The following is a 21666-nucleotide window of genomic DNA, read 5'->3' on the forward strand; positions in this document are numbered from 1 at the left end:
AATGAATGCAGTCGATACAAGCCGTAATTGTTACGAGGGTAAGCGCACTAATTTGTGTGTTCTAATGAAATAAATGAATACATACAAGTCGTCGTTGGGGTACCAGTCGTGTTTTATGACTGGTAATTAAACACAGGAAAGGAAGTGTGGAAAACGATCTTGACTGAGCAACGACACCGCTTGGAATATATAAGCCTGTGCGATAAAATAACGCATGCTAATTTTTTTTTTTTACGATGATAAACATGCAAACTTAAATTTTATGCGCGTGTACCTGTTTGTGTGTGTGTGTGTGAGCGCATGTGTGTGTGTGTACTTGTACTTCAGAGAGGGTGTCTCATGTATGCATGTGTATGTGCGTGCGTGTGTGCGTGTCTGCATTGTGCGTTTGTACACATGCGTGTGTGCATGAGTGCGTTTGTTGCGTGTGTGTGTGCGCATGCGCGTGTGTATATGTGAGCGTGTGTGCGCACATGTGTGCGTCTGTGTGTGTGAGATTGTGTGTGTGTGTGTGTGTGTGAGTGTGCCTACGTACGTGAGTGCGTGTGTGTGTGTGTGCGCTTGCGTGCATGCGCGTGTGTGTACAGCCTTTAATTGGGTGCAGTACTGCATAAAGTCTTTTTCACAGCGAGCTTTTATGTGCACGTCAGTCGTCCCGGTTCACTGCTGACTGTTATAAATAGTCGACATTAAAATTTACTTCTGCATAATACATGGCAGATTTTCCATCTCCTTTTCTTTCTTTTTTTTTTTTGGACTGATCTTCCCCTCTCCTCCTCTTCTTCGCAGCTCACTGCGCAGTCAGCCGGGGCCCTGCGACGCACGCGCCGCTTCCCGCGAACGCCGCCGCTTCCTGCGAAACGCTATGGCGCGCAGGACTGGCACCGCTGCAGCCCGTCCGGGAAGCAGGCGGGGCACCGCAGGGCCCTGATGGACTCGTTGAAGCGGTTGGCCAGCATGGACAGCTTGCTGCCGTGGCACAGGGCACAGGGGGCACAGCCGGAGCCCCCGCACTGGGGGCAGCTGGGGTCCTCCTGCGGCAAACACAACGAAGAAAAAAAAAATAGGGGGGGTGGGGGTGGGGGTGGGGGGGGGGGGGGTGCAGTCAGCCTGTGGTTCCGCCTGTGGCCACCAGGGGGAGAAACCCACACGGAGTCAGCTCAGGGGGGGAAAGGAGAGGCAGTGTTTCACGTAAAGCCTGTGGACCAAAAGCAGGTGCTGTTGCAACTTGTAAAAATGAGAGGCGGTTGGAAGGAAAGAGGAAAGGAGGGAGGGAGGGGGGGAGAGAGGACAGGAGGAAGGGAGGGAGAGAGGCAAGGAGGGAGGGAGGGAGGGAGAGAGGAAAAGGGGGGGGGGGCAGAGAAAGTCAAACAACACCAAAAAAAGTATCAGCAGCAGGACAGGATGGTGAGTTATCTGAGAGAGAAAGGCGAGTGGCTGTTAGCCGCGTGCCGCCATCGCGTTTCGCGCTGATGAAAGCCCTCGAAAGAGGAGAAGGACGTGGGCTCCCATTGGCCGGCACGGACGGGGCGCGTTCGGCGGTACCTGGTGTGCGCCGCGCGGCGCTCGCTCGCCGTCTCCGTGGGAACACAAAGCTCGCCGTCTCGAACGTCCCCCCGCCTCCGTCCTGCGAACGTGGTCTTCGCCCCCCTCTCGACCCTCGAGGGGCCCTTTCGCCCCCTCCCCCTTCCTCTGCGGGGAGCGGATTATCCGCAGATTGCTGGTGTAGATTATTATTTTCCCAAAGTCCAAAACTGGCGACTGTAAAATATTTCAAAAATAAATTTAAAGAAAAAAAAAAACTCAGTTCAAGATTCCTGCCACATACTGAATCCGTGAAATTAATATCAAAGTTTTGGCACAAATAAAGTTTGTCCGCTTTCTGTGACTTAAATTGCTGAAATCAACTATCTTAATGTGACAGCTTTGAGTTACTGAAAGGAATCTTTTGCTCAGGCACGAATGTAATCTGTGAAATATAGCTTTCCCAGTCACCACTGCACTGTGCATCAGGCAAGCTGTGCTGTGTTGGCACAAGAAGATTTCAGGTCTTGGGCATCGGTACAACATTTAGCCCACATAAAAAGATTTTTAAAATATATATATATAAGAAACAAAGGCATGGAAACAGAATTTCAGATTTAAGATTGAGCGGCATGCTTAAACTCATCAACACGGACGCTGAATTAATTGAGCTCTGATCCGCCCCCCCGTTAGTCTCTGCTCGACCAGGTCTGCCAAACAGAGGCTACATCCGTCTTTCTGAAAAGCCCCCCCGCAGCGCCGGACAGACGGGACGGCCCAAAGTGCGGCTCTGACATTCTCCCTGTCCTTTTTTGGCCGGAGGCCATCTCGATTCGAGACGTTCCCGGCCCGGTGGGGCGGGGGGCGGGGGGGGGGGGGGGGGTAGAAAACGAAGCCGGTACTCACCCTAGAATCTTCCGCGGCGAGCTCGCCGTACTCCGGTGGCCGGAAGCCGCGGTAGATGTTGATCCGCTGGGCGATCAGCCCGGTGGGGGGGTACAGGCCGGGGTCCGGGAGGCCCTGCAGCCCGCAGAGCTGCTCCCCCTCCAGCTGCGGGGGGGCCTTGCCGTTCAGGAAGCTGTGCGGGTACTTCTCCCCGGGGCTGTCCAGCTCCTGCCCGTCCTCGTACACGTGCTTCAGGACCCGCCCGCTGTAGGACGAGGCGATCTTGAACCGCACTTTTGGGGGTCCCGCGGCCCTGTGGAGATCCGCCATGGCGCCCTGAGGAGGGCGGTGTGGGAGGGGGGGGGGGTGGGGGTCACCTCTCGCTCTCAGGAGTCGGCGCGGAATGTGCCGTCTGGTTCGCGGTGAGCTGTCGCACTCCGTCCTCCCCTCGTTCTCTTTTTGGGACCAGCCCCAGCTGCCCGTCCCGCCCCCCCGGCTCCGGCCGCTCAATAATTCAGCGGCGGGATCGTGTGGACAAAGGTGGCGGGGAACGGGACACCGCGTCATCAAATAGTGATGCGGGGGAGAGCCTGCGGGGGTGCGGGGCGAAACACGCTAACCGCAGGCCCGATGTTCCTCAGCAAGGTGATGTAAACAGGCGCAGAAATATGAGCTAAAAGATTTTTAAAAATAACGCGAAGGGAGAGTCATGAAATCAAGAGGGCAGAGATGTGTGTGTGTGCCCTCATTTGCATTTTTGTCGTTTTTAAAAGAGATTTTAGGGTCAAATCATTCGTATTTCAGATCAGTTGTTAGTTGCCCGCATGCTGGGATGGGCTCCAGCTCCCCCCCAGTGACCCTGACCAGGAATAAGCGGGTTAGATAATGGATGGATGGATTGATGGGTTTATGAACTGATGGATGGATGGATAGATTGATGGATGGATGGATGTTTCTTGCCCTTTTCGTTTCTCATCCGAACGCGGTACGAAAGCGGTCCTGTTTGCTGGCGACGGAGCGGGGCGCCTCACAGATGCAGGCGGTTGGACCCGAGCCTGCCGAAACAGCTGGGAGAGTCACACAGGAGCCCCCGCCAGCCCTGCAGACCAGCTGGGAGCGGGACGCCGGGGCGCCGGGGGTCCGGCGGGAGCCTCACGCGGAACCGAACCGCCCCGAGGAGCCATCCGGAGTCTGGCAGAGCCCGGGACCTGCCTGCTGCTGATCTCCTGCCAGACCAGAGTCCAAAAAAGCCTCATTTAGAACCGGGCTGGGAGTACACAACACCCCAAACCCACCCCCACCGCAGATTAAACAAAAGCAAAAAAAGAAATTGTACTGTATGCCCATTTGATCGCTGTGCTTGAATTCAATACCCTGGATTGAATCAACATTTACCCTCAAATTTGACTTTACAAAATAAGTATAACTTTTCTTTATTAATAATAATAATAATAATAATAATAATAATAATAATAATAATAATAATAAAATTGCACTATAATATCTTTAAATAAGGCTGGAACTCCACATATTTCAGCATCTCTAGCAATAAACTGTTTCTCCTTGGCAGTCGCCAGGGTGTAGAAATCATCCGTAAGACCCCTTGACCTCATTAATCAAAGTTACAGGCTTATTACCCACTGTGTAGAGCCAGCCCTATTTTTATAATATCCACAAGCTGGAGAACCTAATGATGCAGGCATTAATCCCCCCCTCCCCCGCCTCCCCGCCTCCCCGCCTCCCCACCCACCCATCTGAATTATCATTCGAGAGTGGGACTTTTTCGGTTTTGAAGACTTATGCGCGCGTGCGTGCACCATATTTATTTTTTATGAGATCCTCCATCACGAAGACTCCTGCAGTTCGGATAGAGAGAGAGAGAGAGAGAGAGAGAGAGGGGGGGAGAGACAGAGAGAGAGAGAGAGAGGGAGAGAGGGAGAGAGGGGGGGAAACTCGCTGCGCAGAGGAGGAGGAGGAACTTTAGGACTCCGTGGAGACTCAATGAAACCTCCGCTCGAATAAAAGCGTACGCTTACGCTGCACTTTCGCAGCCGCTCGTTCCCTCTCTTTTACCGGCGCCTCTGAAACCTCCTCGATTTCGGGTTTAAAATTACAGGCGCCTCGCGTTACGCAGCCAGCGGCTTGTGCTCCACGGCAGGCCAGGGGGTTGGCTTACCTCTGAACACGCAAGCCTGATTAACGTGATCAAGTTTGCTGTCCAACAACCGCGTTACAAAGTGTGAGCAGAAAAATGTCAGCATTTATAATAAACTGGGAAAAGCATAATATTACAATACTCATTTTGTTTTCTTCTATATATTAATTTTGCCCAAATCTTTTAAATTAATTATTCACAACGACTTACAATGCCAATTTTCACAGGACTTAAACTGGCAACAATAATAGAGGCAGTTAAACAGGCGTCAAGCTAAGAAAGAGTGTTAGCATAAGAAAAAGTACTTTAGTTTAGCTGCCATTAAACCGACATTCTACCCATGTCTATTGATCTGACGATCTTTAGGCTATGTGTTTACCTGTACCTGATTCACTTCTTCAGAGGTGAAAAACTTCTTTCACACTTTGTTGCACTACATGGATATATACTTAAGTAATGCAGGTTAAGTACCTTGCTCAAGGGTACAAAGGCAGTGTCCTACCTGGGAATCGAACCTACTGTAGGTTACAAGACCAGTTCCTTACCCATTCACTTACCAGCCTAGCCCAGGGCATTGTTCTGGGCTGTGGCACAGAGGGAGGAAGGTAGCTTAGCCTAGTCCATGACTGCATGGCCAGAGTTAGCCCTGCTGGGTAAGAGCATAAACTGTAATCCGGTTGGGGCTACACTAGGAGGGCTCTCAGTACAGGGTGCCTTATAGGTTATACACTGGTGGCTGAGGATTGTATAGTAGCTGGATGGAGCTTCTATCCAAGAGTTTATCCTAGTTTTTTTTGGCACAGAGCCTACATTTACTCTGTGTGTTGATAATCTTTATAGTGCCTAACCTCATCTTCTCCGTTTCTTTTTTCCCTGGGGCTCCTGCCCCTCCCTCATCCTGAGTTCATGGACCACTCCAGCCTTGTTTCCCTGCCCTGAGTTCATGGACCACTCCAGCCTTGTTTCCTCATTCTGAGTTCACGGGATCGCTTCAGCCTAATTCCTCACTCTATGGTCACAGACCGCTCCAGCCTAATTCCTCACTCTATGGTCACAGACCGCTGAAGTCCTCCCCTGGTTCATGCCCATGCCCTTTTGTAGCCTGGAGCTCCAGATGTATCACCCTGACCCTCTAAACTGCATAATACTGAACTATACAATTTGGAGGTCTACTAATCCAGTTAGTTTATTACCCCAACTGTAACCTGCTCAACCCATTTTAATTGCTGTGATATACCCCTTATTGAATTCCATCCATTCTACTGCTATTTTACCCCAGACCGGCCAATGGAGGATGGGCTTCCTATCTATAGCCAGGTTCCTCCCAAGATTTCTCACCATCGTTTGAGGATTTTTTACCGCACTGGGAGATTTTTACCGCATGTGTTTGCTATTTGGGGGTTCAGGCCTGTTTTTTTTCTTCTCTTTTTCTGCAATGCTGTAAAGCGTCTTTGTGTCTGTTTTCAGTAGAAAAAATAAATAAATTATCTGATTTGATTCGATTTCACTTCCTGGAGTCTGGTTACTCCTGAAACCGAAATGGAACATCAACAGGATTGTAAGTTGAGAAGCTGTCAGGTGATGATCCTCAATGCTACATTTCCAGCTTCTATTTATATGATAATGACATTATATGCATAAAATAAGCAAGCATTCATAGTTATTTCCAAGTCTGGAGGGATTACGGTCTTCACCATCCTGATAGCGGAACAAGAGATTGTGTGCTGAGCTGAAGACCATTTGTAGGTCCTGAGGTAAGCAATAGGATTAAAATAAAACAGTCAGTCAGGTCTTTAAGGAGTGACATCACGTCCCTGACATCATTACTGGACATCTACACATTCACTCACCCTATTCAACTCCCGTTTCAACCCTACACTGGAACACGAGCCTTTCTAATGCCAGTGTGTGTAAACACTTGGCAGATATTACAATGGGCCTCATCTCCTTGCACAAACCCAGTCATGTATTTGACCCTTTGAGAGGACCCTTTTGTGTTGTTCAGTCGTACTGTGAATTTCCACTCTACTCAGGCTGAGGTATGAGCAAAAAAGTAGGTCATATGAAACTAGGAGTTCTCATTTGAAGCCAGTGCATTGCTATGACAACAACATTTCAGAGCTCCCTTAACAGAAATCCTGCGTGACAGAAAGCAATGATTACATTTGGGCATGTTATGTTTATAAAAGCCTTTTGTTATGAGAAGTTACAGCAATGGTAAATAATGAAATACGGTACACTGGCATTCCTTCACGTTGAACAAAAGTTGAAACAAATCTAGCGTGTAAATGTGTATCAAAGCTTCTAGCATTTTGCAAAGACACGGTGGGGAAAAAAAATACAATATGTGAAACAAAAACAAAACAGTTTGTTTGACTAAGGAAACAAGGAGTGATTAACAGTGCTTCCCTGCATTTTGAGGTTCGGTATCTGCAATGCGTTAATATTAAATAAAATAAAAAACCTCCCAAAGAGACTCTCTCTCTCTGCAGAGCCTAGTGTTACCTCCGTGTCCTTTTTAGAACTTTCCTCATGCATTATGCATTAGAAGTGATTTGTTTCAGCCTTGTGCTCTGGGTCTATCACCATCTCACTCAATGAATCTGCCACACTTTGACGTAACAGTTCGTTTCTGCAAAGGGAGAACTGCGGCGGGATCGTGAAATATTGATGCTCATTTTTAAATTACCGGAGAACACTGCAAAATATGATCATTCTGGTACTAGTAAATAATAAGAGTGATGTTATCAAGATATAATGGCTGACACGGGCATAATGCATAAGACAGAAATGGTGGTATTGTGCGATTCTTGCTGTAGAAGAAAAGGTTATAACCATATATAAAGATGCATTTAAACCGGGAATAAGTATCACAAGACAAGTTATGGATTAGACTAGTAATATGCCACGATTAACCAACTTCCCCAGCATGGATAAAAAGGCTAATTGATTTTCAAGTAAATTAATGATTTTTTTTTTTTTCCCCCCTGCTTGATCATTTTAGAAATTGAATTAAGCGATCTGTCGGAAAACAAAAAAAAAGAAAGGGAAAAAAAAGATAACCATCTGATAATGAGTAGCCTCATTAATATTTCCCATTAGGCCTGGGATCCTGAGTCAACACATTACTGAAGAAAGTTTAGTCTGATATTTATACTTAGCTCCGACTCCCGGAGGATTGCCATGCTGAAGTCTTGTCTGAGAGCTGATTGAACAGACCTGATAGAAGGCTCAGAGTGCACGAATTTGGGGGAATTAAAATGCATATGAATCGCTGGCTGCATACGCACAGTAATCAGTCATACTTGGTGTAAATATGAATATGCATGCACATCTCTTGATGTTATGATGGAAAAGCAAAACGTGAGTGTATCACGATTCATACACCGATAACGGAGCCATAGATATATAAATCCATGCACACTAATTCAGGTCTCGCCTCAAGCTGGTCTTTGCAGAAGTTCCTCTGGAACTTCAGCGAACATATATTCTATATTCCGAATACAGTTCTTTTTTTCCCTTTTTTTTGTTGTTGAAATGTACAGTACTTTGCAAAAAGGTTCAAAAATGAACACCTTTTGCCTCAAACTCCACCTCCACCCCCACCCCCACCCCCACCCCCAGCCCCAGCATATTTCCACCAACAGAACGACAAAGCTTTTGATTGGAGCGCTGCATCCAGATGGCGCGGTTTTTTATGAAGTCTGCTGGCACTTGCAAAATGTGTAAGTCGCTAAAGATGATTTGATGCTAGAGAGCTGCAACAGCGTAATTTTACTGCCCTTCTTCACTATTCCGTGAAAAAAAAAACATGCTGTCAGCTGACTGTTTCAGGTGTCAATCACATTTGGCAACATTCTGTGCTTTTTAAATGGGACCACCGACACCCCATTTTATTTTTATTAATTTATTCATGATCTTCATACATTTTTGTTCCACAACATATCTTTATCGTTTTATCAAGGCAGGGTGGTCGCCCAATTGTGCAGTGATATATTATTATTATTATTATTATTAATGCTCCAAGCTGTTGCTGTTCCACTGACAAAGGCTGTCACCATTTTCTGTTACTAAAGAAACTACACTGAGATTATGCCGTTCTACAGTCAACAGCCCATATTTGTTTACCTTGTCTTCACTTTAAATCCATCAGCTCTCCCCTCCTCCGTGCTAACATATTTATGAGAATTCATAAATATTGCACTAAATATCAACAATGTGTTTGCCCAGGATTCCATAAAACACAAAGAGCAGACTGATTCCAAAGTGTTTCAAAGTGGAAATATCCCCCCCCCTCCCCCCTTTACTCAATCCCCTCGGTGTCCAAAAGTGTTTAGCTCTTTAAACTGCAAAAGCGCGAAGACGCGTTTATTTTTTTTCACATTAAACATTTTAAGAATTTAGCAGACGCTCTTAAGCAGACCGATTAAACTCAACTTATTGTACACGCAATCCCATCAACGCAGCTGGGTACTCACTGAAGCGATTCAGGTTAAGTGCCTTGCTTAAGGGTACTGTACCGCAGCCGCCCCTCACAACCTATTCGATGCACAGAGAAGCAATTCCAGCACACTCAAACCAGGCCTTAAACGGCTCTATGTATTGTTATTTTAATGCGGTACAGCAGCAAAACAATGAGTGTGTTCGCACAGCTGGCACCAAGTGTTACTGCAGCTTTTCTGGAACATCACGGTTAGTGGCAAATTGCAATGTTGCAACACTCACAGTCATTATACTTCACTTCCGTCAAACAACAACAGCTACATTGTAAAAAAACGTTCCGAAACCAGACACAACATTTTTTTTTTTTTTTTTTTAGAAAACACAGTTTTCTAAGTTTCTATATTCTACGTTTTCTATCAGTAGGTTGAATAGTTAATTTTTCGGCATCGCGTGTATAAATTCTCAAAATAAGAAATATGTCTTCTGAGAAAAGTTGTGTTTTATATATAGACCTTCCATCTACCCACAAAAAAATGGTAACTAAATCTAGTAGTTATGCATCCTCATAATGCATGGCATACCTTTCGACACACCTTTGAGATATTTCTGTTTAGCTCTCTGTAATACGCAGTATGTGACCTTAACTTCTAAATGTAACAATAGGCCCCACCCCTGAAACTTCCTGTCTACTTTGTCTCAGGGTTTGGGGTATTATTTTAAGAATGGTTTGGATGGGGGTGTGTAAGGGTAGGGGGGGGGGCAGTCGTCTATTCCTGATCAGCAACACTATTTTTGCTGCTGTACTCCTTGGCTCCCTATAACAACACCGTTATTGATATGGGTATTCATCACAATCAAAACCTGAGAAATGCAAAAGAAAATCATCATCAGGAGAACCATTTCTGTGATATGCAAAGCCATCACATTAACCACTGAACCATTTCTCAATCACTCTGACAAATTAAAAAATAGTAATAATAAAATAAAAATAAAACTTCTCACACAAACCAAGGACACACTCTCCAAATCCAAAATCCTGTTTAAAAGAAAATCCAAAAAAAAGTCTGAGTATAAATTATTGAAAGTCACAACGAACCATTGCTGCATCAATACCAGCACTGGAAAGGTACAGAGAAACATTCATCAATATTTTTCAGAAAGAAATTGATCGTTCCATATTCCAGAGGCATGCATCTCATGTGTTCCTGTGTTGGGCCCTGTGCTTCATCATTATCTTCAGCTAAACAATAAAAATATCGGAGATATCGGTGGAAAGGCTCAGCAATCAAAGGTAACTTTGGTAACGCAAGATAAATCACTGAGAGTGTGAGCATGAGCAGCAGAAAGGAGAACTATGCTCGATTTTAGCTGCCGAAGAGGATCAACCTCAACTGTTACACCATATATATATATATATATATATATATATATATATATATATATATATATATATATAGTAGTGTATCATAAACCAGATGTATTCTTGGGGAGAATGGAAAACAAAATAAAAAAGCCCTTATAATTAAACAATTTAAAGGTCAAATGCCGCCCCCCCCCCCCCCCCCCCCCCCCCCCCCTTATAGTTCCGCTGACAAACTTTATGTGCGAGACCCCGTTTGTTTTTTTTGGTGGGAGACTTTCCGACGAAATAAAACAAGACAAAGTAACGCCGCAAATGAAGCTGCTAATTTATTCGGCATAGATGTGGGCGGGCGGGGGGGGGGGGGGGGGGGCGGGGCGGGGGGGGGGGGGGGGGGGGGGGGGTGAAAGTTAATTTCGAAGAGGGAGACGGAGCTCAAAAACCTGACGGCAGAATTAAGCTGAAGGACCCGGAGCCCACGGGTTCGCCCCGCGGCAGGCTGATTACAGGGGTGCGATAGCTCCAGAGCTTCCTAATTCAGCTTAAGCCTCGTTGACACGAGGGGAAGGTCAGCAGCACTACTGAACTACAGCAGCGTAAGGGTGGATTGAAGGGAGCGCACTAGAGCGCTATGGTAAAGAAAGTTTTTTTTTTACCATCAGCGAGGTAAAGGCAGGTACGTCTGGTCCCCAAGAGAAACACGCTGAGCGCAGCTGTCTGTCTAGATTACTTACTGTGAATTCTGATGGTTTCCTACGAAAATAAATAAATATATAAATAAATAAATCACGTTCTCTTCCAGCATCTCTAGAGCTTATAGGCACCACAATTTTTATTTCATTTTTATTTTTGTGTCCGTGGGTTAACTGCACTTTTTGATTCGTAAAAAGTGATTTCCATTTAAAAAAAAAAAAACATATTTTCCCATTTACTGATTTAGCAGTTTAGTTCTACGTTGCTCACCTTTATTAGTCTTGCAGCTCATAATACTCTTTTCCTCATTTGCTAACAAGCTATCAATTCAGTGCTTGTTTATCGGGGATTAGCATGAAATGTATTCTAGTTTAGCAGGGATTAGCATAAATGAATATTCATGAAGGGAAGGACTTTGAATCACTTTTTCATTTGAACCTCTTTAGACTGTACAAAGGAATGCTAAACTAAATATGTGGGTAAGCGTATTAAAAATAAGGAAGGGCCACTGTGCATTGTATTAAAAAGGATATTATTGATACTCCAAAATGCTATTTTTGATGCCCAGAACAGAGCTTTGCAAAGAGGTTGACAAAAATGTACATCCAATTTAAAGAATGTTTTAGAGGATATTGAGATAAGGGATAGAGAAAAACTAATAATAATAATAGAGAAGCTCAAGACAATAAAGCTGCATGCCTGGATAATATGTATCCCAGCATAATCAAAGAACTGGAGGAGATTGTTTATAAGCCACCGACAGGTATTTTTATTTCGTCTATAATGGTGAGATGCCTGGAAGTTAGGAAATATAAAACCAGCATATAAATTGGCTGCAAGCAACGACTGCATTTAGGGTTATTATGAGGGTGCAAAGGAAGTCAACAAACTCAAGGGCAAACACTGTGTGTTTGTGTGTGTGTGTGTGTATGGGTCCATGTATGTATTTATGTAAGTATGTATGTACTGTATGCCCCCAAAACAAGCAAGAGATTAAGATGGCTGCAGTACTGGCCCGGCAGAGCATCACCTGCAAAGATACTCAGAACCTGGTGATGTCTATGGGTCACAGATTTTGTAGTCATTGCACACTAAGGATATGCGACAAAGTAGTAAAAACTACGACCCCAATTTACATGACATGAATGTGTCCCAAATATTACAGTTCTCTGAAATGGAGGGGGGGGGGGGGGGGGTGTATGTATAAAAACTGCTGTAATTCCTTTGTGGTGATACCAAAATGTAGAAAATTACCCTTTAAATAAAGCCGTGAATCGAGACTTTAAGCAAATCTAAAATCGTCAGGTAAAGAGCCAAATCAAGAAGAAATATGTTTGTCCCAAATGTCATGGAGCTTACTGTATATGCTCTTAAATTACAAACTGTGAAGCCAATTGTCAAAGATGAGCCAAGATGGGCTGAACTGCCGAACATGATCGTTATGAATTTTTACTTTTCCCACAAACTTTGTGCAAAAGTATATTACTTTATATGTTCGAGTAATGAACCCCTTTTCACACACAGCAAATTTCCCCAAAAGAGATGGATTTTAAAATTCAAATTTGTGAATATCTGAAGAAGTCTGGGAGGGTTTTATTTTATGAAGAAAACATTGTATGACAGAGCAATATTAAACATAATGTAACAATATTTTAACATCTCAAACATAATCATGAGTTGATTGGATAGTGCACAGATATGGAGTGCTGTTGAAACTGTAAAAATGTGGGTGTCTGGCCTACATGAAATTATCAGGAGTCGTGTATGAGTTGGGAGTTGATTCTTTTTTTGACAATTATGTAATAAATTGAGAACATGATTATCAAATTATCATACCTTTAGAACCTGCAGCACATACTCTTGCCTGGTATACAGGGACAACAACGCCCTTAGGACATGCTGCAGATATGTCGAATGAGAATGTCGTGTGAAGCAAATGTGCAAGGAATCTCTGCTTCGTGAGGGAGTGGGAGGCATCTGTGTGGATGGTTGCTGAAGGACGGCCAAAGCAATACTCTCCAGGTGGGGGGTGGGATGGGGGGTGGGGGGAGGGGGTGGTTATTAGCGAACCTCCCAAACAACTGTCTGCTGGACTGTGTGCTTATTGTATTGTATCTTTTGGGCTACTGCAGATTCAGTGATACTCTCACTCTCGTTTTACACTACGAGATTGCAGTGTGATTTATTACTATGGTTATGCTCAGCCTTGAGGAAAAAAATGTATCTTGGCTACAGTAATTATTAAGCTCCAGATCTTATTTTAAAAACAGATTCTTTGTTTAGACAACCATGAATCAGCAAGGTTATCTCAATGCACTACGAACAGGACTAACGTTTTCAAACATTAGTGGAGTTAGCTGATCTCATTTGAACCTTTGAACAGGTATGACGGGGTGTATGTGAGGTCATGTGAGGTCATGAGGTCAAGTTATCTCGTAAGCAGAGGGTATTTCTGCATTCATATATTTAAAAAATAAAATACATGATTCTAAAATGCTGCTGAGGTATAAAAAATAACAAGTTTCCTATAGTGGCATTTCATGTTATGATCATTTTTCACAGATAATGAACCAATTATAATATTCAATCAAAATTGTAAGTTTGGGAAGCATTGGTATTACCACCCCCCCCCCCCCTCCAAACGGTGGTCAAAAAAAGATATCAGTAGATCTCCAGCCCTGTTCCTGGAGATCTACTGTCCTGTGCATTTTCATTTCAACCCTGATTTGGCACACTTGACTCTACAAATTAGCAGCTCAATGAGATCTCTAGCTGTTGAGTGAGGTGTGCTTTCTTAGGATTGGAATGAAAACCTACAGCATGGTAGATCTCTAGCTGTTGAATGAGGTGTGCTTTGTAAGGGTTGGAGTGAAAACCTACAGGATGGTAGATCTCTAGTTGTTGAGTGAGGTGTGCTTTGTTAGGGTTGCAGTGCAAACCTGCAGGAGAGTAGGTTTCTCAGGAACAGGGTTGGACAGCCCTGAAATACATCAATGCAGCCACCAGATGAGCAGCAAATTTTCTCTTTTTTTGTGTAGACATTGTTGCTAAGCAAAACATGCCGAGACTAATTAACAGAAGCTACTCGGAAGAAGTTACAGTTCTGCTTCGACTTTTACGTACCAGACTATAAGAGTGTTAGAGAAGAAAAAGAAGGGTAACAAATCTGGTACAAATTTCCAAATTTAAGAGTTACAGCGGAACACTTGAGAATGTTAATCTCTTCAGGTTTGGTAAAGATTAAGGGGGATTATGAAAAATGGATTACAAAAGCAATTTCAGGCCTTTTTATTTCGACGATGCAATAGGGCAATTGACTGATAGGACATGCCCTTGTCCAAACCAGCTTGCATAATTCACAGCAGCTGCGCAGCTGGATGTTTAAAGACAGGACTATGGTTAAGCATCACACCACTCTCAATGGTTCCACAGTAATGCCCCATTCAGGATTTGAACCGGCAACAGGTCCAGCTTGTTACACTGCAGCCCTAAATACAGAACTCTTTCTAAATGCAACACCCTCATATCTCTCTCTCTCTCTCTCTCTCTCTCTCTCTCTCTCTCCATCTTCTCTCTTTCTCTCAAGCTATTTCAATTTGAGTTCTGTCAGCCAAACCTGAGGGTATAAGCTAGGAAAGCACTGCAGCTTTGATAGGATTTGTAAAAAAAAAAGATGATGATGCCCTCAGGGCAGGGGTGTCCAGTCTTATCTGAAAAGGGCTGATGTGGGTGCAGGTTTTTGTTTTAGCCCAGCACTACAACACCTGATGCAACTGATTAACTAAGCGTGGTCTTCAATCAAGACATTGACAAGTAGCATCAGGTGTCTTAGCTTTGGGCTAAAACAAAAACCTGCACCCACATCAGCCCTTTTCAGATAAGATTGGACACCCCTGCCTTGTGGGTTTGGCTAGAGTACTAGATACTCTTCGAAAACCACTGTCAAAATGACATTTAAAAAAAACATTTTAAACTTTTGTTTTTTTTAATGTTCATATCATGTTCATCTCCCTAGTTTGGCAGTGAAGTCACTGTGATTGGCAACGACAAGCCGTACCCCATCAAACAGTTCAAAAAGCAAGCTGGAGGCAGGGTGCCGCAGAATGACAGCGATTCTGAGAGATGTTTCATTGAGGTCATTTTACCCCAGTGCAATGCATGCGATGAATACAGATACAAAAAAAAACTTCCATGTTTAGACTCCTGCAGCCGTATTTTACTTCATTACTGGTGGATACCTTTCTTTGTATTTTATTTTATTTATTTATTTTTGCCATTAATGGGGGCTGAGTGACGTTGCGCAAATGAATTTAAAACGACGCGTCTCTTAGCCGTGTGTTTTTTTTTCCAACAAATGTTGACAAAAACATAGTTATTCTGTCCCGTTCCGTTCGGCGCACTTCAAAATCACAGAAATTGACCGTGTGTGTTTTGTTTACCGTCGTTCATTGTTCCCAAATAAATGCAAATTGAAGATTGCGCACGGCAACAAGGTGCTGGCACACGGCGAATCAACAATCAACCCGGGCCTGACGTCTTGTGATTGGAGCCCAGCGTTTTATTTTATTTTATTTTATTTTATTTTATTGTGTGCTCTGTGAAACCCTGGAGTAGACAAAGCCGCCCTCGTTAGAGAGCGTGGGCGCTTGTGTGAGCGAGCGTGTCACTGCCCTCTTTCAAACTTCAGAGTTCGTACAAAAAAGCGTTCACAAAAAAAAAAAAAAAAAAAAGTATTCCCGTTGAACCGCAGAGATTTAGAGCAAAGTCTCCTGAGGACAATAAAATAAAAGAATAAATTCTGCACCACATACAGTACGCAAAGGGTGCAAGCAGTAGTTATGTAAGAGTTTTAATTCTCACATGATCATCCACCTTATGTCTTGTTCAACTAAATCTATGGCACAGGGCCACTCTGCCCCAATGGGTAATGAGTGGGGTTTTTTGGGGGGGTTGTCGGGGGGGTTGGGGGGTAGGCAGGCGGTTGTTGATAATTTAGATAATTTCAGCAGAGTGTGAACCCCTGTGAGGGAGCACTTAGTTAACTGCCAGAATCATGTGAACCCCCACCACTACCACTACCCCCCCTCTTCAATTTGCTGGGAGGCTTCATGGCTGTGAACGGGACAGACACCTTCTAAATGGTAAATGGACTGCGCATATATTAGCGCTTTTATCCAAAGCGCTTTACAATTGATGCCTCGCATTCACCAGAGCAGTTAGGGGTTAGGTGTCTTGCTCGGGGACACTTCGACACGCCCAGAGCGGGGATCGAACCGGCAACCCTCCGACTGCCAGACAACCGCTCTTACCTCCTGAGCTATGTCGCCCCTATACCTTCTACCCACAACCGCACGACTGAAGGGAAGCTGGGAGTGAACAGAAAAATTATACTAAGAATATTTCTGTACTGAGAAAACTCTCTCTCTCTCTCACTCACTCACTCTCTTTGTATCTCTCTCTCTCCCACTCTTTCTCTCTTACTCACACACTCTCTGTATCTCTCTCCCTCTCTACCTCCCTCCCTTTCTCTCTCTCACTCACCCAATCTCTCTCTACCTCCCTTCCTTCCTCTCTCTCACACACTCTTCCTCTCTCTCACTCTCTGTCTTTCTGTTCCTCTCTTACTCCCTCTCTGTCGCTCTTACTCTCTAGCTCTCTCATTCTCTCAATCTCTTGCTTTTTCTCTGTCTCTCTATTAATCTATCTATCCCTCTCACTGTCCTGCTCTCTCGTTTTCTCTCTTACTCTCACTCACCCTCTTCCTCTCATCTATCTATGTACATCTCTCTCTCTCTCTCTCTGCTTCCCCCCCCCCCCAACCTCTACCCTATCTTTCACTGAAAGTGGCAAAGCCAAAGCACCTATTGGCAGGACTCTGATATGTATGATAGGATTTATAAAAGTGATAGGAAGGCTACCCTTCAGCAGGGTGGAGGAGTGGGTGAATAAGTGTCCCATAAACAGGCGGGGGGGGGGGGGGGGGAGTAGGGGGGGAGGGGGCTCAATGCAAGCCAAAATGCTGAGTGGGTCCCAGCTATTGTTAGGGTAACTTAGGCCTGCGGTACCGTAATGAATGTACCACAGTGAAAATGAACAATTACCGTCTTAGTTGCTGCGGATAAAAGCGTTTGCTAAGCAAGCGAAACGAGGGCGGCTCGGGCAGCTCGTGTTCCTGGCTTGTTTGCACACCTCCCCGGGTCTTCTTTCAAATATCTTCCCACCCTGCCCTGGTTAAGAGGCCATTTGCAAAAAAAAGAAAACCTTAAGTGTTATCACAGCTGAGATTACACGGTGTGGCATTTTCAGGAAAAACAGATATCATAATTATGGTGTATAATGGGAGTGCTTGGCAGACAACCTGCTTCCAGAAGTGCTGAATTGAACTGGGGGACTGCTACTTCTTCATGCTGTCTACTCATGCAATCGCATTGGGACTACTTTTTCATGCTATTTATACACCTGGCTATGTGGTGAAGCAACTCGGGTCAAGGACCTCGACCAAGGACATGATGGCAATGCCACACCTGGGATTTGATCCTGCAGTCTCTGAGATTCATTGACTCGTCGCTGATAGTCTGTCCTTGGCTTTAGCATAGTGAACATATACAGTAGTAGTGAAGCCAGCATAGTTGGCTATTGATAGTCAGAGACAGTGTTTAGGTATGGCAAGGTATGGCAGTCACCATACCTTGGATTCATACATTTTTTTTTTTTGGTTATTGAATAAAAAATATGAATAAAAAGTGATATAATTTTGACTTTAAATAGAGGAAATATATATGAAATATAAGTGAAAAGAGGGTCCGAGACCATTTATGGACAAAAGGTCAGGAGTTAAAAGGTTTCTGACAGACAGTGTTCCCCACAGGCTGTATCCAGGGTCTGGCTAAACTAGGCGTGCCTAGTCTTGTTATTTAATCTCAAATTTAACCAGAGACGCTAACTGTAAACCAAGCTCTCCTTCTACAGTGACGTCCATATGCAAGGCAATGCCAAGTGATCGTGCTGAGAAATAACTGTAAGTGTGATGATTAGAGGACCAGACTGAGAGGGCCAGATTGGGTACAGAGTCCAGAACCCCAGGGGAATAACTGCCACTCCTTGCAAATATTGTGCGATTTTTAATGCTGGGTGATTCACTCTAAGCTGTTAATCTGAAAGACCGAACCTCCTAAGGTGCAGTGTTCCCATCGTTCCCATCACTTGACCCTAATGAACTCTCAGAATTGGAGAGACGCTGAAAGATGAAGGTGAAGACAGAGGCAGTCCCACTTCCACTCAAAATGGTTTGAAACAACTGTTACGCTCAAATCTCCAAAACATTTATGTTTATTAATTCAGCAGATGCTAAATTATCTCGATGGGGCTTACAGCAGAGAGCACGCAAAGTCTGACAAAGATCAGCATTAATTCAGATTAATTATTACAATTAAAATCATGCATTAATTGTTTGACGCAACGCTGCACTGATCACACTCGCCATGCATGCTGTACGTGAGGTAGACTCAGAAAAAAACTTTTTGCTATGTAAAAAAAAAAAAAAAAGGCTATTTAACTTAGAAAGGAATTAAATGAAACATCCATCCATCCATCCATCCATCCATCCATTATCTATACCCGCTTATCCTGAGCAGGGTCGGGGGGTGGTGCTGGAGCCTATCCCAGCGTGCATTGGGGCGAGAGGCAGGAATACATCTATGGCAGGGCGGAGATAAAACAGGAGCGTATAATAGGAGCACCAGTGGAGCGCAGGTGAGCGCAGATCAAAGAGAGGGGGGGGTCTGAGCTTACCGAGCTCCAGACGCGGCTGGAGGAGGCGGGGTTCGCGGCCCGGGCGTTCTGACAGCTGTAGGCCGCTCGCACCGCCGCCACACGAGCAGGAGCAGTAAATAAGTAATAAACGGCGTTAAAAATTCATACAAAACAAAAGAAAAGCCATACAGTGCCCCCCCCCCCCCCCCCGGCTGCAGCCTGACCCGTCCTGCTGCGCGCAGGGTCAGCCCAAAAAGCTGCGGATGTAAAGCCGAGGGGGGTGGTGTGACCCTGTCCCGGCGGGCTTTCCCCAAACGCTTACGCTCGCGCTGCGCGTCAGGACCGCGCATCCGCCATTCCCGAGGCCTCCTCTCCTTCCTGTAGGCTTCATTTTAAAGGTGTATCCGTGCAGTGCGCTTCGCCTGCTGGGAAAACGCAGGGGAGCCGCCCCCCCCTCACTGGAGCTGAGCCCCCCATGCCATAATGAGGCTTCTGCCCGGAGTTACAGAATAGAAACCGCAGTCACATAAATCGTGTTTTATATTATTGCAGCCCTCCGGTTGCTAAGGCTCTCCCTGCTCTAGGTCCGAGCAGACCAGGTAAAGCCAGGACACGGCACTCTTTGTCCACCAGGTGATCGGCAGGTGCTCCGTATCAGACGGAGAGAGCATCTGTCGCAACCTATGGCGGAGCCTGGCGAGGGGGGGGGGGGTAGGGGTGCAGGGCAGTGTGAGGAGGGGGGGCGGAGAGAGGGGGGTGAATGTGTCAGCCTGGCCCACCGGTGTTTCAATGCTTTTTTTCTAAATTCTAAGCCAGTGTTCTAGAATTCTAAGCTAGAACTCAGTTGCTTCCAGTTACCAGTAGTGATTGTTACATCAGCATTAGAATTTTCAGTTAAGAACATTCCAATCACATATTTGTGATCTTGCACCTTAATAAAGCCCTAAGCGTCAGTCAGTTCTTTCTCAGCTCGAAGCGCCCAGTCGATACTCACTCGCTTACTTGTGAGTGTGTGGGGTGGAGGGAGCGTGGTGGTGTGTTTAAATGGAGACAGGGTGCTGCAGTTCGGGCAACAATGAAACAAGCTGTTGCCGGAAGAGTTGCTGCTTCAAATCCTAAATGGGGCATTACTGAAGGACCAGCGAGTGAGGTACTTAGCTTAAATTGCCTCAATAAATATTCAGCTGTGTAAATTCAAGTTCTGGGAATTATACAAGTTGACGTGGACAAGGGACGTGTGCCAAGAAAACATAAAAAGCAATGAGATTTTCTGTTCTTATTATTCTTCTCGAAATTTCCTATTGCACAAAATGCACTCTTTATTTTTTATTTTTTTGGTGCCGAGTATCTTTTCTGTTGTAAAGTGGTATTTGTAGATTATAGATTCTGAGCACTTAGAGAGGGCCTTCAAAGCACAGTAGATCTACATTTGCAACAGAGCCAGCCTGAAAAGGGCATTTCATTAGTCAGCGATTAATATATCAGGTCTCATTAAAGTCTTTTGCATTCAGAAGTGGCAGGGATTTGGGTTTTAAAAGGTTTAAGTGTGGGGTGGGGGGGGGGTGGAGGGGCATGGAGGAGGGGTGCTTTGGTCTGGGCACAGAACGGTGTGCTGTCAGCTGAATGAATCCACCTGTGGAAATACGCGTTCTGAAGCGAGCCAGGTACTAAAGCAGGTAGTAAATCCACGCGACTGCTCGCCCAGGTCAGATTTTAATGGGCATCGCATCCATTGGCGGATTTTCTGTTTTTGGAGGATCGTCGGGGCGATTATAAGGGAAATCTCTTCATCTCGCGACAAGGTGAATTTTTAAAGCTTTTTTTTTTTTTTTTTTTTTTTTTTTTTTGCAGTTGCAGGACATAAGAGAGAAAGGTTTGGGAGAGATAGGAGATAGGTACAAGCTTCCCAGGGTGCATCCTAACCCCCCCCTCCCCTCCCCTCCCCTCCCATCCATAGCCTCGCCATCAGCACTGAACCACAAAGGCCTCCTATCTGGCTGAAGAAGAGCCCAGCTGGACAGGAAATCTACCCAGAAAAAAGCCCTGTTCATCTCAGGTCCTGCAGACTGAAGGTTTTACTGAAGCCACAGTATAGTGCCAACAGTTGCAAGTGCTTGGAAAGTACAGGCTTGACAGAACAGTAGAGCCACGCTACTGTGGCACCAATACATTTCACTTGTCTAAGTGATTTTTTAAATTTCAATTGTCAAATTTCTCTCTTTATGCTACATGCTCCGTCATTCCACCAAAACCTTGAAATCAATTTTTGGTTTGAACTGTGACCGTCTATGGTGAAATGCACTGGCCATTGGAAAGAGTGCAGGATTGCATTCTGGGACTGCGGAACTACGACTGACAGCTGGGTTTAGAATTTCAGGCCGGGTCCGGTGATGTAATCGACCCTTCTCAAAGACTTTGTGTCAATGCATTAAATTTCACTTTCTTCGAGGGGAAATGCTCTACTTACTGCGAGAGACAGACGATAAATGTTATTTTCGCAATGTTAAAAGGAAATAAACTGGATTTGTATGAATGCTGTAGCAATCCTGACCAGGAGGAAGCTGTTTAGAAAATGGATGGATGGATGTATAGGATGGAAGTGTTCTAAATAAAGACAAAACAAAATCAAACAGTTCAAGTAACAGACCAGAGGTCAGTGAAAATGAAAAGTCTCCTTTAGGAAGGCAACACGGAAAAAAAATGAACGTCCTAATAAGATGACAGTTACTGATGTGTCAGTTTACATCATGGATTATGTTTACAAAATGAGGTTAAGCCTATTCAAAAAAATCTTACCATAAAATATAAGTGTATTCCAATCAATAAGGATTCAATCAAATTCTTGAAATGTGTC

General features: G+C 44.8%; 1 protein-coding gene across 1 annotated transcript; it reads right to left on the minus strand.

Moving 5' to 3' along the window:
* Positions 1-524: 524 nt before the first annotated feature.
* LOC118236283 (glutaredoxin domain-containing cysteine-rich protein 2) lies at positions 525-2750 on the minus strand. Its single transcript, XM_035434504.1, has 3 exons — positions 2431-2750; positions 1546-1761; positions 525-1034 (listed from the first exon to the last, which is right to left on the minus strand). Exons 1-3 carry the CDS (start codon positions 2737-2739, stop codon positions 864-866), a joined length of 696 nt encoding a protein of 231 aa, XP_035290395.1. The 5' UTR covers positions 2740-2750; the 3' UTR covers positions 525-863.
* Between the last annotated feature and the right edge of the window lie 18916 nt (positions 2751-21666).

Source organism: Anguilla anguilla, chromosome 9, assembly GCF_013347855.1.
Source record: "Anguilla anguilla isolate fAngAng1 chromosome 9, fAngAng1.pri, whole genome shotgun sequence".
Classification (NCBI taxonomy): Eukaryota; Metazoa; Chordata; class Actinopteri; order Anguilliformes; family Anguillidae; genus Anguilla; species Anguilla anguilla.